At 42.2% G+C, this 17,985-nt stretch overlaps 1 protein-coding gene across 5 annotated transcripts in view; it reads right to left on the bottom strand.

The window, feature by feature from the left end:
- The window catches only part of CIT (citron rho-interacting serine/threonine kinase), a 171,901-nt gene extending 160,607 nt beyond the window's left edge, over positions 1-11,294 (bottom strand). For 3 of the 5 annotated variants that reach the window (XM_033399983.2, XM_033399980.2, XM_004276745.4), the window contains exons 1-3: positions 11,227-11,294; positions 10,108-10,210; positions 4,845-4,986 (exon numbers count right to left, since the gene is read on the bottom strand). In XM_033399983.2, the coding sequence (XP_033255874.1) occupies positions 4,845-4,986; positions 10,108-10,203 (238 nt within the window). In that variant the 5' untranslated portion in view covers positions 10,204-10,210; positions 11,227-11,294. The remainder of the gene's footprint in view (positions 1-4,844; positions 4,987-10,107; positions 10,211-11,226) is intronic. The other 2 variants (XM_033399979.2, XM_033399977.2) reach the window with 1 other exon arrangement.
- Between the last annotated feature and the right edge of the window lie 6,691 nt (positions 11,295-17,985).

The following is a 17,985-nucleotide window of genomic DNA, read 5'->3' on the forward strand; positions in this document are numbered from 1 at the left end:
TTTGGATTTTTTTTTTCCAGTTTAAAAAATCTTGTTACAAGTTGGACTTAAATTATATATCAATTACGGATTGCTTACTGGACAATGAAAGAACATATCAGAAGTCAGTTTTCACCAGCGGACTTTCGCCTGCATTGGTTTCCATCTACATGTCCAGAAGGTCATCTCCGCTTTCGTCGCTCTCCACTGTCAGCTGCCGGGTCCCCCACTTCTTAACCTCAGAACCACAGGAAGCTGTGTCCGTCATGGGGTTCATTTTGCACACGACAGATTTCATTGTGGTCCGCCCTCCAAATGTGTAAGTTGACCAAAGACACCAAGTGGCTTACTGGTTTTGGTGCCGAGGGTAGGCGCCATTGCCCAAACTTCCTCTGGGGCTTCCTGGCCTCGGCCGTGTCCTGCCAACTCCCTCCCCTGTCCGACAGGGTCAGGCTTGTGGATTATTAAGGTGAACAGGTGAGATGCTAAACTCATGTCTATGACTGTGGAAAAAATAACCCTTCACAACTTCTCTCCCTACCAGCAACTTCTGTGACTTCAAAACCACAGCGACCCTTCATCCCTGCCCACTCTGAGCCCAGTGCAGACTGAATATTGAGGGGAGGTAAAGACCCAAAGCATGGAATGAAAATGCAGTCAAAGAAGGACCTTGTCAGATATATATTTGGACCCAGGAGGCAAAAGCCACCACAGATGAGTGCACTGCTTCCTTTTTTGAAACTCAGTATTGTGACACTTCAATCTCTAGGAATTCATCCTTCACAGAAATGCTCCAAAGACATACATATCAAGATACTTATGATAAGCGCTGTTTGTTACAGGAAAAAAATCAGAAACAACCTAGAGGTCCGTTAGTAGGAAAGGGGAAACAGCCTAAGAGTCCACCCACATAAAAGAATATTAGGCACATGTTTAAAAGAATTCAGCAGCTCGACCTCCACTAGAGTCTATGTTCTTCAAGAACAAGGATTTTTTCTGTTTTGATCACTACTGTAAACCCAGTACCCAAAACAGAAGCTGACACATAGCGAGTGTTCCGTAAATACCTGTCGAGTAAATATTTTGCTAGGTGAGCAAACCTAGTGGCGAAAGCATTATAAACATATGAGCCATTTTGCATAAAATTAAAACACAGTAATGTTAGAACATGCAATGGAAAAGGGTTCATTGCTCAAGCTAGTGGATTGGTTATGTGGGGGCTCACGACACTCGTCTCTTCACCTTTAGGTATGTTTGAACATTTCATAATAAATATTTATAAGGACAAAAGAAAAACTGCAGTACTACACACCAAATCGTTAACAGTGGTTATCTTAGGAAAAATTTTGAGGGATTTTCTCCCACTCTGACATTTTATATTTAACTTTGTATTTTTTAAATATTTTTATTGAAATACAGTTAATTTACAATGTTGTGTTAGTTTCAGGTGTACAGCAAAGTGACTAGCTATGCACATATATTCTTTTTTAGATTCTTTTCCATTATATGTTATTACAAGATATTGAATATAGTTCCCTGTGCTATACAGTAGGTCCTTGTTAGTTACCTATTTTATATATAGCAGTGTGTATATGTTAATCTCAAACTCCTAATTTATCCCTCCCCTCTCCTTTGGAAACCATAGATTTGTTTTCTATGTCTGTAAGTCTATTTCTGCTTTGTAAATAAGTTCATTTGTATCATTTTTTTTAGATTCCACATATACATGATATCATGATATTTGTCTTTCTCTGTCATACTTCACTTAGTATGATAATCTCTAGGTCCATCCACGTTGCTGCAAATAATTACTTTGTATCATGTTTGCAATGGGGGGGGGGCTTCTTAAAGTTACATTTTGCCCAAAGTACTAACGTTGTGAACATATGCTTGCCTGCAGCGAACCTAGTTAAGAGGGTAGAATTTCAGCTACTGTCAGATCACCAAGAACAGCCCAACTTTAACCATTATCAACACTTTGTCTGCATGTTTTAATATCACGCTTTAATATCACAAAATATGTGATATACTACTTAAGATTTTGCTACTTATTCTGTTCATCAGCAATAGTCAGTCAACCAATATTTATTAAAACCTTCTGTGAACCAGACACTGTTTTAGGCACTGGGGCTAGAATAACAATTAAGAAACAAAAAGCCCTTCCCTGGTTCCCAGATGCCAGCTCCCTGCCCTCTCTTGGCCCAAGCTAGGGGCACTGCTTCAGGGCTGTATTATTCTGTCTCACTTCCTCCAACAGTCCCTGAAGAAAATCTCCATCTCTATGGCAAGACTCGAGAAACGTATGCAGTAAGAGCTGTTGGACCCTTCTTCCCATGGAGAAATGAAGCTTACATTCCAAAATAGAAAATCAAAGGGGGGAAAAGAGCATACTAATGCAATCACCCTTTTCCAGTCATAGTCTCTCAACCATACACTCCAGGAAGCCTCTTTAAAAATATGAAACAGCTCCCTGGAAGAGGATTCTATTAGAAAAATCTATGTTTCACTAAGTCTAGTCCCCTGATCACTGAATGAGTCTAGAAGATCCACTGCTTTAAAGGAACCGGAGGGCAATCTCAAGACTAAAGAAGGTGCATGTTGATAGCTCAGTAAATTAGTCTGTCACATAATTCCTTCCCCTCCCACTCCCTATTTGAGAATTTAAATATTCCACAAAATAAGGTGGGAGCTTATTCAAACAAACACAGAATCATGAACAAATACGCCAAGTACATTTTTAAGTTAAAGGTACACAATATATTAAACATTGAGGTTTATGGTTGTCATTATTGGGTAACATTTATTGATTGTTTCTACGTGCCAGGCAACATGATAAGCCTGGACTGTGCACTAACTCATTCAATCCCTATTGATGAGATAATGCGTTTCCCCCTTTTTTGCAGATGAGGGCACTGAGAACACACAGGGTACCAATGGTCACTTAGTAATACATTGGTTTAATCCACTCAAAACTTCCAGGTCCTTTGGGCAATGTATATCCCCCTTTCCATGAGGTCCTGGTTATCACAGTGCCCTGGACCCCTGGGCACCTAAATGAGGCCAATCACAGTACTTCACACCCTGGCCCAGTGACTGGTCAAGGGGTGGGCAAGTGACCCAAAGCAGAGCCAATGAGAATCTTCCCTGGGATTGCATGAACATAGACAGTGGAAGATACACGTAGTTCCCCGGCACGTGGAATCTGTGGGGCCCTATGCCTCACTGTAAACAGTGGAATGCAGCCAAAGAGATTCTACGTCCCTTCCAGGCCTGAGCCCAAAAAAGGCCTGGCAGCTCCCGCTTTTGTGCTTTTGGAAACCCTGAGTTGCCATGGAGGAGGTCTAGACATCTCTGCTAGAGTGTAGACCAGGGGTCAGCAGCTTTTTCTTAAAGGGCCAGACAGTAAATATTTTAGGCTTTGTAGGCCATATGGTCACGTCTACTCAAATGCCTTGTGATGTGACAGCAGCCCTAGGGAACAGGCGTGGCTGTATTCCAGCAGAACTTTGTTTACAAAGCAGGCATCCCAGGCTGTAGTTGGCCAACCCTTCATGGAGAGACCACACAGAAGAGCCGTATGGAGAGGAAGAGGCCCTGAGATTTCATGGCGAGAGAGAAAGGCCCGCTCGTCCCAGAGTTCTGGGTGGTGGGGGGCTGCCCCGTGCATTGTAGGATGTTTAGCAGCATCTCCGGGCTCCACTCATTAGCGGCCATGAGCCCCCTCCCCGCCAGCTGTGACAACCAAAACTGTCTCCAGATACTGCCAAATGTCCCTGGGAGGCAAAATCACCGCTGGTCGAAAAACACTGGGGTCACGTGAAAAAATACGAAACTGGGGAACCAGCAGTCAACGTCCCCACCACGTGGAAGTCAAGGAGAGTCGAGAACAGGGTGCATTCGTGGACTTCCCTGGTGGTCCAGTGGCTAAGACTCCACGCTCCCAAATGTAGGGGGCCCGAGTTCGATCCCTGGTCAGGGAACTATATCCCACATGCTGCAACTAAGACCCAGTGCAGCCAAATAAATAAATAAATACTTTAAAATAAATAAATAAAACACAACAACAAGGTGCGGGCAGGGCCGATTCATGACTTTCACAGTCCCTAGGCACTTTTGCCTTCGTCAGTCCCTTGCTCCATAAAAAATATATTTTATATAAATATATATATTTTTTATGACTGCATTGGTATAAAGATGAATATAATCCAGAATCATTAAACATTATTAGCATACCCATATTTTCTTATGATTTTAAAATAAATTAAGTTAAACTAATTACAATAAATTCAATTTATTAAAATTAAATACTGTGGGCGCTAAGCACTGTGCTTATAATGCTTAATGAATAATCAGCTTTGAGTGAGTGTAAAGATGGAGCCAGAGGATGTTATTTAAGTCCTTGGAACCAGCCATGCCTAAAAGTTGACCCATCCCTGGACTATCAATTTCATGAGCCAAAAAAAATTCATTTTTTGGGATAAACAACAAAGTCCAACTGCATAGCACAGGGAACTATATTCAATATTCTGTGATAAACCATAATGAAAAACAATATATATAACTGAATCACTTTGCTGTACAGCAGAAATCAACACAATGTTGTACATCAACTATACCTCAATAAAATAAAAAAAATTTTTTAATTCACTTTTTGGCCTAAGCTAGTTTGAGTTGAGTTTCTGTCACTTGCAACCAAGACTTATTCGGTCTCCCAGAGACAGAAGGTGGAAGCTGACCTTGAAGGTGAGTCCGTCTAAAGCAGACTTCCCACCCACTCCCACTGACCACAAACGCATCCCGCCCCTGGCATCCTTCTAGTTCTCTATAAGCAGGACAGTTTTCAAGAAAAAGTTGCCCACACTTACACTTCTGGACAAAGTTGCTCACGTGCTTAATCTTCATCAGAGCAGGCTGACTGCATTCTTTAAAGAGAACAAAGAGGGCATCTAATATCCCTTCTCGGGAAAGAGGAGACATCTGCTGTTGAGTCATGAAGGGTGGTTTCCCCTAAAAACAGCAAACAGCAGATGGAGACACTGTCAATAATGAAAGCTTTGATCAATAACATCCACGCAGAGTAAATTGCAAGCTACCAACTCGACTAACTGCTCACGACACACAGTAACAACGTAATTCGGTGGCCTTGTTCTTTAAAGCAACATCCATTGACAGTCATTAAGTTATCACTTGGACATTCCATCACCGTGGGCTTCTTCCTCCAGCACCTCGGGAGAAAAACTTCACCAGCATGCCAAGAGTAAGAAAAGGTCCTTCTTTCTTAATGGTCTGAGGCTCGTGGGGACATTTACTCTGAACCCTGCTGGTCCTGCCACATCTCCATGTCTCTGCACTAGGACACAATGATTGCCTCTTCCTCCCTGTGTTCCCAGAGGTTTGCTGACATAACTTCGGTTTAATTCACTTGAACAATCTAGGGTTGTGTAAATGGAGTGACTGCACTAAAGCTGAATTTATTCACGATCTCGAGCAACAGCTGCAAACTGGCAAACTGCATCTAGCCCACAGACATGTTTTGTTTGGCCTGTGGTATTTAAAATAATTTGAGTTATCTGCCAATATTGAAAAATCAGATTTCACACCAAAAAAAAAAAAAAGGGGAGGGGAGGATTTCCGGCTTCTCGTGAGACCCTGGCAGATCTGGCAACAATGCCCCACATTCCTGCCTGGGGGTGCTGAGCTGCAGCTGAGGAGCGCTGCCCCTCTGGGTAGCGGATGTGGTCTGCATTTCACTGCAGACCTGACTCGCAGCTCTGCCATCTGGCTCACTTGACTCCTTTACACTGCCCGGCCCCCAAAGACATGAGTTTGCACCCCTGGTCTAGAGCAATGAAACCCATGTGCCAAGCTGTGGGCTGTGTGCAGGTCTCTCTGCAAAGCCGGCCACCAACAGTTCCTCTAACTCTGAAGGCACTTGCCACTGCACCCACCAAGAGTCGGAATCTATTTCCTCTCCCCGTGAATCTGTGCCATCGCCATGACTCACGTCAACCAACAGAACATGACATAAGGGATCATGTGCCAGTTCAAGGTGGAGCCCTTAAGAAGTCTGGCAGCTTCTACTTTTGCTTTTTTGGGGAAGCCATCCACCAAGTCAAGAAGCTTGGGCTAGACCAGGGGTCAGCCAAATCTGGCCCACTGCGTGTTTTTATAAATAAAGCTTTATTGGAACACAGCCATACCTATTAATTTACACATCATCTATGGCTGCTTCTGTGCTACAATGACAGAGTTGACTAGTTGCAGCAGAGACTGTAAGGCCCATGACATCTAAAATACTTATTATCCACAGAAAAAAATTACAAGCCCCAGGTTAGACTGACTGAATAATGAAAGACCTTTGGAGAAGAGAGGTCAGTAGAACCCTGAGGCTCCCCAGCCAGCAGTTGGCACCCAAATGTTCCAGCCCCAGCCAAGCTCCCAACTCAATACAGCCCCATGAGTGACCCCGGCAGAAGAACCACCTAGTTGAAGGCAGCCAACCCACAGAATCATAAGACAAAATAAATCACTGTTGTTTTAAACTTTGTGAGTGGTTTGTTACACAGCACTGGATAACAGAAACAGATTGGCTACATCTGAATCACTTGGAGAACTGGAGCACTTAAAAAACAAAAAAAAACAGATTCTCAGGTTCCACCCCAACCTACTGAATTCCAATTTCCCAGTTTGTAGCTTAGAATATGTTTAGTAACAAGGCCTCCCTAGAGAGTCAGACCTCAGCCAGGTTTGTGAAGCACTGGGTCACAAAAGGTCACCCTTCTGTCACTTTAGAGTTCTGCCACTAACTGGGAAACTAAGATTCTTTGTTTCTTCTGTTCCTTAATGAGTTTAAGCAGCTGTTCCCAAATACAGTACTGAGTCTTAACAAAGTTTTCAAGTCCGCCATGAAATAAGAAAAGATGAACACCACATGATGACTCTTTTCTAAAGCTACATGTATTCAAATTGTAAAATGGTCCTTTATTCTGCAACGATGTCCTTCCTCTCATGGTATTTCTTAAAATGTCCTTTCTTTATGAAATAAAGAAGATAATATGATTTTCTTTTTTCTGTGTGTTTTTTACATTCCTTACTTGGCAAAATAGAAAGTTGGCAAACCTAGGTCAGCCCAGCAAATTTGTAAAATTTTGCTCGCTCGAAAATTTTAAAGTCTGCCAACCACTGACCTAGAGCTTGTGGGGAAGTTCTGTTAAGTAGAAACTGAGACCCTGTCTAAAGTACTTACCTAAATGGAAAACAAAACCGCTACTCTCTATCCAAACCTCATTAAAAGGGCGCTGGGATAGGGATAGAGTAGGATAATTAAATAGTTTCGAAATCCCACTAGGGGATTAAGGACAGAGAGGGAATTTTAAGGGAGTCTGGGAGACTGTTATAAGCTAATGACCACTCAAGAAAAGAATCCAATAACCTAGCAACAACCTATACTACCTTGAAGGAAGACCAGGTGCATCCAAGTACCAAGTACACTAAAGCCACAAGTCCTGATAGCTAAAACACGAGACAATAGATATGGGCTCTGAATCTTTTTACACGAAGTCAGGAAGTTAATGGTCCTTGAAGAGGAGCATTTCTGCATGTAGCCAAGACAGAAATATAGGTAAAAGGAGAAAGAAACTAGGTGAAAGGGGACATTATATTGAAACCTGAGATGAATTACCATATTTTAGTATATGTTACCACTCTCCTGCTAATATACATGATTTAAGTAGCACCATGACAGTCCCGGTTAGACCATATAGGGTCAAAGGAAGAACTAATGATATAAGCCTTGATGTCTGCCCAAAAATGAGAAAAAAGGTGGTCTTCTCCCCTCCCCACGTTTTCTTTGACTATAAATACGTAGCCCCTCTTTGCTCTCGGGGCTGCATTCCCTTGTTGGCTGTTTGTATCTCTCACAAGCATCCTATGCTAAGAAACTCACTCTTTGCCTTTTCTGTGCTGAGACAAGAGAACCTGAGCTTCAGTAAGTCCTGACACCAGGTGAGTGGTTTCAATTAAAGGACAGTGGGTTCAAGTCCCCTCCTAAGTCAGGGATCGTGGGTTCAAGTCCAATCTGAGTTTTGGCTGTGTTCAAGTCCCATCCAAGAAGGAATGCAGTTTCAGCTGGAAGGGGGAAAAACAGTATCCTTACCTGTTTATATTAAGGCGAATGTTAGGGTTACGCTACACTTGCAAATAACAGCTTTCCTGGGGGCCGGGTGGAACTCATTAGTTGAAAAAAAAATGATGAATTAGGGGTTTATCCACAATCCTTGCTGTTAAAATGACATTTAAGTACAAGACACACTTAATAAACTCTGACATACTCTGGCGGTATTGCCCAGCAGCTACATACCCACAGAACAAAAACTGGGCATGGCTTTGCCATTTACAAGCTGTGTGATTCTGGGCAAGTCTTTGTCTCCCTCCACATCTGCATATGATAAGGCCTTAATAAATTCTGTCATAAGTTGAAAGTTTGGGAGTAAAATGATAAAGGGGCTAAAAAGTGGTAGCACTCAGTCAGCTGAGGTTAAAAATAGACTATTCATTAGTGAAAAATGGCTCATGACTTAAATGGTGATGGGGATGGTCCCACCTACACTTTCAATCTGTCCCCATTCTGATCTGTTTGAACATTCCCCAATACCAATATCTTGGGAAAAATGTCCTCAAGATCGTATTAGTGTTGAAACTAATATAACATTGTAAAATACTATTACATTTAAACCAGTATAGTTGGTTTAAATGTAATAGTATTACTATTAAATACTATTAAATTTAATAGTATTACTATTAACTTACTATTAAATAGTATTACTATTTATCATCCTACAGGTATCACACAAAAATGCCTTCTTAAATATAACTACTGCTATGTGAACATAAATTTATTATTACTGGGCTTCCCTGGTGGCGCAGTGGTTAAGAATCCACCTACCAATGCAGGGGACACGGATTCAAGCCCTGGTCCAGGAAGATCCCACATGCCGTGGAGCAGCTAAGCCCATGCACCACAACTACTGAGCCTGAGCTCTAGAGCTCTAGAGCCCTTGAGCCACAACTACTAATCCCGCGCACCTAGAGCCCGTGCTCCCCAATAAGACAAGCCAATGCAGTGAGAAGCCCGCACACCGCAACGAAGAGTAGCCCCCGCTCTACACAACTAGAGAAAAGCCCACGCGCAGCAATGAAGACCCAACACAGCCAAAAATTAAATAAATTAAATAAATTTTTTAAAAAAGCCTATGAGAGCATGTATTAATTGCAAAGAAAAAGATCAGGAAAGACTGCTAAAAAAATTTATTATTACTGTCACTAATACTATTTCTACACTTATTATTAATAATAGTTACCATTTATAAAGGGCTTACCAAGAGCTGGGCAAGAAACTAAGTACTTTACATGGATTATCTCATTTAATCCTCACAACTCTGTAAATTAGGTGTTATAACCTCTATTATAAAGAACGGAAAATGGATTCAGAGAAGGCAACTGACTCGCCCAAGGTAACACAGCTAACAAGTACTGGGGCCAGGGTTCAAACCTAAATCTTCACCACTATCTGTATTGTCCCTTTGACTTACGAATACATAAGTCAAACAAGGATTTCTACTTCAACGGTGTTCCACCTACATCAGAAACGAAAGAATTAGAAGTCTACGTGGAAAAAAAATCTGACAACATTAAGTTTTAATCCTTTGCGGTGATGGAAATGTTCTGTATCTTGAGAGGAAAGGGGGTTTCACAGGTGTGGTATTTATCAAAACTTTTTTTTTTTAATCTAAACCATAAACATCCCTTGAATGAAAAAGATTTCTATATTTCTATAAGATTACAAGTATAGAAATTTCGGTCAAAAGAGTGTCTTTGTTCAATTACTTTTCTTTAATAAAAGGACAAACTTTAGTACTGAAGTCATAAAAAAAGGTCTTCCTTCCAGGGCAAGTTCAGCCACCCACTCCTGTCTGAACAATGGCTCCTTTCCAAAACTATCAGCGCATACGAAACACCAAAGGGGATATTCTCCTGGATTAGCCTCAGTCCTATAACAAGAGCAAAGGTAACAAAGAGGTTCCAAGGAAACACACAGAGGTGAGCAAAGTTGGCAAGCCAGTCTCTTACCTGGAAGAAAAGATTCAACCTGGAGGCCCGGCTGGCAATGGATTCTGCAGCACCAGCGTCCGGCAGATTCCGTGCTCCATACTTGAACTTCAACATCTCCCCACTGGTGGTGAAGGGAGATAGGTTAAATGTGTTCTGCAGATTTGAGCAGGAAGGGCTTGAGAGATCCCGAGCTCCCTCAGGATATCAGGAAAGGGAGGTGAAAATCAGCCCCCACTGGGTCTTGGGATGCTCACTCTGGTGACGGAGATTAAAAATCAGATTTTTATTCAGTGTAACAGGAGTAACACTTATCTGACCTACTCTCTTAAAAGTCTGTTTATCTGCCCTCCTTAGAATGTAAGCTCCACCAGGGCAGGGACTTTTATCTTCATATAGTGGGGAAACATATAGCCCGGCACATAAATACTAATAGCTACTGAATATATCACTGAAAATAAGCAAATTACACAATACAGGTATGTTGAAAGGTTTCAAGCGCCATGGGGTTCAAAAAAAAAAAAGTAAAAGAGCAAGATGGGGGAATTGGGGCATGGCAGTGTGTGTGTAACAGTGGCGTCAGAGTAACGTCGCTGAGAAGGTGACATCTGAACCAAAACCTCAAGGGCGTTAAAGCAGCAAGCCTTGCTGATAACTGGGGAAGGAAAAGTATCCCGGGCAGAGGGCACAGCCAGAGTTAAGGTTCTGAGGCAGGACCTAGGCTTCTCTAACAATAACTGGGCTGGAACAGGGTGAAAGAGGCAGGAAGTAGGAGTGATGGATGGGTACGAAGAATATGAAGCAAATTAAGGTCACACAGATCCTAAGGCGCTACCAGCCCCCACTAGTAATGCTGACAGGAGGCAGGACAGAATAAACACAGGACCCCACCAAGCTTGAGAAAGGAACAATTCCTCTGGCCCCAGCATCGCCTGGCCGACCCCTCGGCTCTGGTGGAAGTGGGCCAGTGCACCGCCAGCCTAGGAAGACCCTCCCGACCCCCGGAAGCCCTAGGGGCGGAACCGCCGCCCTGCCGGCTCCGAGAGGGAAAACCGGGATTGGTGTGGGTGGAGGAGGCCCTTCCCCAGGTCTTGCAGAATGGGGTGGAGAGGAAATTGGGCGTAGGGGAACCAGACTCACGCTCAGCCGACCCCGCCAGTCAGCACTCCGCTCCGCCCCGGGCGTCCCGCCGCAGCATTTGAACCCGGTGAACGGCGCGGGTGGGGCCCAGATACATCTGGACCAATCAGCGTTCCCGCTCCTATGATGGACAGTTGTATCTCAACTAGGCCCTGCCCAAGTCCTTAAAGGGACAGAGGAAGTGAAAGAGATAGCCAATCAAATTGTTTCTTCCTTTGACTCATGGCCAATGGGAAACGGGGAGGGAAAACCCGGCAGGGCAGGTCTTGGAAGTTTGAAATTGGCGGTTAAGCACAAGGATGCAATTTTGACTGCGCGTCTATTTGTGTCTGGGATCTCTGGGGATCTCTGGGATCCCGGGGCTGTGTCCCCTGCTCGCTCTCAGGCCACCTGCGAGGAGGAAGACAGCTAGGCCGCTCTGCCTGGTAGTCTTGTTCCTCAATCCTGCCTAAGGTCGAAGTACTTGTTACTTTGGTAAACCAGCTGGTTCTCTGCTATAGGGTACAGCTGAGGCAGCAAGTGTTTTGAGTTTGAAATTCCATCTGCCTCGATGACTGATTGTCCTGCAACAAATAGGTGAAGGTATTGAGACTGTATGATAGGACATTTTAAAATAAAGACAAGAACTTTGTCAATTCACTAAAGAGGAAATCCAAAAGGCCAACAAACATACGAAAGTATACTCAACGTCATTCTTAATCAGGAAATGAGAAAACTAAAACCACAATGAGATACAATAACATGCACCCAGATTGGGGCGGGGGATGGGGGAGGAGGTCTGACAGTGTTTGCAAAGATATGGAGCTACAGGCATTCATACATAGCTGATGGGAGTATCAATCAGTACAGTCTCTTTGAAAAAGAGCTTGCCACTATTTGCTAAAGTTATGATATGTACCTTCTATGACTCACTCCTGGGTATATACCTTAGAGAAACTCCTAATTGTGTACACCAGAAGATATGTACAAGAATGTACAAATAGTACCGTACAACATCATGGCAAAAAACAAAGGAAAACTGGAAGTGACCCAAATATCCATCAGCAATAGAAAGGATAATTTTTTATATTGCAGTGTTTTCATACAGCAATGAAAAGGAACAAACTGCAGCTGAACACAATGACATAATGACTTTCAAAACAATGCTGAGTGAAGGAAGCAAAACAATAAAGTATGTCTTTTTATTGGAGTAGAGTTGATTTACAATGTTGTGTTAGTTTCAGGTGTAAAGCAAAGTGATTCAGATACACATATATGTGTGTATACATATATATACACACACATATATATATTCTTTTTCAGATTCTTTTCCCGTATAGGTTATTAAGGTATGTTTTCATTCATATAAATTTCAACAGCGGGAGAACAAAATAAAATATTTAGAGAAGGATGTACATACAGGTGATAAAACCATAAAGAAAGCAAAAGTCCAGAGAGTGGTTACCTAGGGTTAGGATGGTGACCTTTCAGGAGTCATGTTGCTACTATGATCTAGTTCTCAGCCTAGCTAGTAATAATATGGATTTTTGTTTCACAATTTGTAAATTGTGTGTATAGATGTTCTATTTATGTATGTTTCTAAAATTTGAAAGGGAGGCAGTCCTTTCTGTACATTTCCAATCCCTACACTAGATAGAACTGGAAACGTGTTATCACATGCAGGCACACACACGCATGCACACATCAGTATAAAACCAAAGCTACAGACTTGCTTAATACACTCTTTTTTCCCCCAAACATAATCCTGGGATAATAATGATAGCTACTATTTATCAAACCCCTCTCCCCCTTTTTTTAATCAAGCACATCTCATTTAATCTTTACTATAACCCTGAGAGGGAGGAACTATAATCCACATTTTACAGATGGGGAAACTGAGGCTGAGAGATATGGAGTGACTAATCTTCAGTTGTTCAGCTCTAGGTGGTGAAGCTGGATTTGGAACTTCTGGACTGTCTGACTCCAAATCCTTTCCTCTATACAAAACCTGCTTCTCAGCAGATGTTAGAAATTCTCCCAGCCTCTGCTTTTGTGATGTTGCAAGGGCTGACCCAGTCCAGAAAAATATATGAAAATAACAAATACTTCTAATGACATGAGAGGGTTAACCAAAGTTTGGGGATGGCAAGGTGAAGAGAGAGGCAAAGTGGGTCATAAACGCTGTTGACTTGATATAAAAAATCTCAGGAAGGTGAGAATGTGGATCTAGTCAATGCCTCTGCTGATTTTTCTAATCCAGCCAAACCTGTTAGTTTCCAGGTGTCAGAAATAGAAGTCTTTACCAGAATCTTGGGACTTGTTGATCCTAAATTAGAATACAATGTTAACAGCACCATTTTGCATTTCCCTGAATCCTGCCTACTAATTTCCTATTAGAACAATCGCTGGCCTCTACAAATCCTTTGTGAAACAGAACAAGGGAAAAACAATAAATAAAATGAATAAGGAAACATAAAGCAAAAACCACATTAACCCCAATTTTCTTTCAGAAGTAGTAACTGCACAGTAAGCATATGAGGAAAGAGAATTAGGAGGAACCAACGGCGGTGTGCCAATACTAAAAGGATAAGACACTGCCAAATAAAATTAACCGTCGTTAAAACTAGATTGACAGGGCTTCCCTGGTGGTGCAGTGGTTGAGAGTCTGCCTGTCGATGCAGGGGACACGGGTTCGTGCCCCGGTCCGAGAAGATCCCACATGCCGCGGGAGCAGCTGGACCCGTGAGCCATGGACGCGGAGCCTGCGCGTCCGGAGCCTGTGCTCCGCAACGGGAGAGGCCACAACAATGAGAGGCCCGCGGACCGCAAAAAACAAACAAACAAAACTAGACTGACAGGAAAGCTGAGACCTTCTCCTTGTTCTTGCGCAGAATGAAACAATGACCACTTTTATACAGAACGTGAATCCATGATGATTATTGTGATGGCGACTCTGGAAGAACCTCATCATCACTGAGTCATAGTGAAGGACTTCATGATGTTCTTACATTCAATTATTCATTTATTTTATTAAAAAAAATTTTTTTATTGTGCCAAGCACTGGGGGTACCAAAAGGAAAAAGATACCCTCCTTGTCAGTTTTTGAAAAGCCAATTATAGTGGGGAGATGGAGCTGTAGGCAAAAGATGGTGAAACTTTGTGATAATCTCCTGTAACAATGGAGACTCCAGAGGGCCCTGGCAACAAGGGAGGGGTGGCAGGTGGTATGTCACAGCACATTGCCAAAACACGAAGAAAACAGAAATGTGATTGCCCTCAGAGCATTCAACTGGGCCGTAACACAAGCAGAGATGCTCCCAGGCACCTTAAAGAGGTAAGAGGAATGACGGCAAGACTCGAACGAGACTTAGTGGAACATTAAGTATTGTACAAACCATGCCCCCGAAGGACAGGAAAAGTAAGAAGCTAACCCCATTCTAGATATAAAGAGACAAAGCTATTCTGGTCCCTTTGGCAAGAAAAAGTTCCTCAAGATATTTTGGCTGTGGGTAACTTCTAGGGAATGCTTCTAGAAAGCACCATCAGCTGAGTCCTTTTTTTTTTTTTTTCAGCTGAGTCCTTTTAAGAGCAAGCCGTATCCCAGGTATTACCTGTTTTCCCCACCACTGGCATGAGAGACACTTTCAGGTCACATACAAATGTCATTTATTTTTAAAATTATACATGTTACTGTGTGTTAGGAAAAAGTATAGCTAGCAAATAGTGGCAAACTCTTTTTCAAAGAGACTGTACTGATTTATACTCTCAGGTATAAACCAGGTGTTGTAGGATGTTTAGAAGGATCTTGGCTTCCACCCAGTAGATGCCCTACCCACTAGCATATGCTCCCAGTGGTGGCAACCAAAACTATCTCCAGACATTGCCAAATGTCTCCTGGATGGCAAAATTGCCCAGAATTGAGAACCACCTGTTATAACTGTATGACGTGAAAATTTCCAATGAACACATTAAATATACTTTATTTCAACCAGCAGAGCTCCCAAACAAGTCAAAATACATTTTAAATGTTTTGAAATTTTTAACTGTTAGAACTTTCATTGACACCATCATTTTCCAAATGTTTTCTCCAAGTTGGAATGAGTTCCCATCTATGTTTTTTTCTTCCTTCTTTGACCTTAGACAAAGCATCTAACAAGGAAGAATAAGTTTTGCAAACAAACATTTACTGAGTGCCTACTGTTTGTGGTACTCTTTTAGGTGTTGGGGAGACAGCAGTAGATAAACTGTACAAAATCCTTGACCTTGGGGAGTTCGTATTCTAGTGGGCAGAGACAGAAAATCAGCATGATGTGCTATGGGGAAAAATAATCCAGAAGAGGGACCCACAGAGTGCAGGGGAGGGGTTGCAATCTTAAAGTGCTCACAAACAACTTCATCGAGAGGGTAACATTCAAATAAAGACTCCAAATTTGGGACAAATCCATGCAAACAACTGGGGTAAGAGCACTGCATGCAGCAGGATCAGCAAAGACAAGGCCCTGAAGTAGGATGGAGCCTGACGCATTGGAGAAACAGTAAGGAGGCCAGTGTATGAGTTTCTTGTTGCTGTTGTAACAAGTGACCACAAACATAGTGGCTTAAAACAACACAGATGTGTTCTCTTACCGTTCTGGAGGTCAGGAAAACCACAAAGGTCTCACTGTACTAAGATCGAGGTGCTGGCAGGGGTGGCTCTTTCTGGAGGCTCCAGGGGAGAGTCCTTGTTGGTGCCTTTTTCAGCTTTTTGATCCATGGCTCTTTTCTCCATCTTTAAAGCCAGCAATGTAGCAACAGATGTAGCGTCTTCTGGAATCTTCTGCTCTCTCTCTCTCTCACTCTCTCACTCTCTCTCTCTCCTCTCCCCTTTATTTTTTACCTTTCTTTCTGTCTCTGACCCTCTTGCTTCCCTCATAGGGATGCTTGTACTTACATTGGGCCCACCTGGATATCCTCTCCAACTCAAAATCCTTAATTTAATGACTTCTGCAAAGTCCCTTTGGCCAAGTAAGGTAACATCCACAATTGGTGAGGATTAGGAAGTGGACATCTTTGGAGGCTACGACTGGGCCTACCACAACCCGTAAGGTTGAAGAATTCATGCAGGCAAGGAGAGTAGCAGATGAGGTCAAAGATGCTCTTTTTAATGACTAAAAGCCTATTCATTAAAAAGAACTCTCTTTGCAACTTCATTCTTTAAAACTAACTGGGTTGGCTTTTTCCACAATGAATAATATTGGGTTGCACTTTTCTACTCCTTCTGCTCTTAGAGCACCTCTATAATGTTCTCTTTATTGCTCAACTTCTATTAAAGTTAAAACACCTGGGGAGACTGCAATATAGATTATTTCAGCTCTCCATGTGTGGGTGCTGAAGGAGGCCTTCCAACCCTGAAGAGCAAACCCAGCTGGGAGGACTTTGGGAAGAAAAGAAACACAAAACATGGGATGGGTAGATCCTTTTCTACCCGTGTATTCTGTTGTTCATTAGCATCAGTTTTCAGAAAAGCCCAAGATCTCTATTTGGGGGCTTGTATCTATTGAGGAAGACACTGTCTGGCTTTGCATAGCTTTTTTTTTTCCATGGTAAAATACACATGAAACTTACCATCTTAACCATTTTTAAATGTACAATTCTGTGGCATAAAGTATATTCATATTGTTGTGCAACAATCACCATCATCCACCTCCAGAGCTCTTTTCATCTTATAAAACTGAAGCACTGTACACTGTGTGCATTAAACAATAGCTCCCCATTCCCTACTCCTCTAAGCCCCTGGTAACTTCTGTTCTTTCTGTCTTCATGAATTTGCCTACTCTAGGTACCTCATGTAAGTGAAATCATGCATTATTTATCCTTTTGAGTCTGGTTTATTTCACTTAGCATAATGTCTTCAAGGTTCATCTATGTTGTAGCATGTGTCAACACTTCATTCCTTTTCATGGCTGAATAGTATTCCGTTGTATGGATATACCACTTTGTTTATCCATTCATCTGTTGATGGACCCTTGGGTTATTTCCACCTTTTGACTACTATGAATAATGCTGCTGTGAACACCGGCACACATGCATCTGTTTGAGTCCCTGCTTTCAATTCCTTTGGGTATATACCTAGGAGTGGAATTGCTGGATCATACAGTAATTCTACATTGAACTTTTTGAAAAAGTGACAAACTGTTTTCCACAGCCATTACACCATTTTGCATTCCCACTAGCAATGCATCAGGGCTCTAATTTCTCCACATCTTCACCGATGCTTGTTATTTTCTGTGCTTTTTTTTTTTAATAATAACCACCCCTAATGGGCATGAAGTGGTATCTCATTGTGCCTATTTATATTTACTTTCTTTGTTTAACAATAGAAGATTTTCATATGAAATTCAGGCATTTCTCCAGATCACATTCATTCCACACTGTCTAATGAACTCCTATACTTCACTTCCAATAACTTTTAGGCTCTCACCTTGGAGACTACCTAATTCCACTAGTGGCTTCCTTATCTTTAAAGCACCTAAGGCACAACTGCTTACTCTACATTTGCCACACCAAAGCCGTAGAGCCATCTAGTGGTCCAGTGAGGTAATTGCAGGGGCAGCTCCCATTTTCATTCCTGCGTGTCTGAACACAAGACTTGATTATATTTTATATACCTGGTGATACCCATCTGGTATTGCCATGAAAGGCGAAATCCAAATCCGATTCAAAAGAGGATGCTTTTATAAAAATTATATAGATAGACTTCTCTGCAAATGACAATGCCTTCTCCAGTGTCCTCTTAATTAT

The sequence above is a fragment of the Orcinus orca genome, chromosome 15 (assembly GCF_937001465.1).
Source record: "Orcinus orca chromosome 15, mOrcOrc1.1, whole genome shotgun sequence".
NCBI classification, from domain to species: Eukaryota; Metazoa; Chordata; class Mammalia; order Artiodactyla; family Delphinidae; genus Orcinus; species Orcinus orca.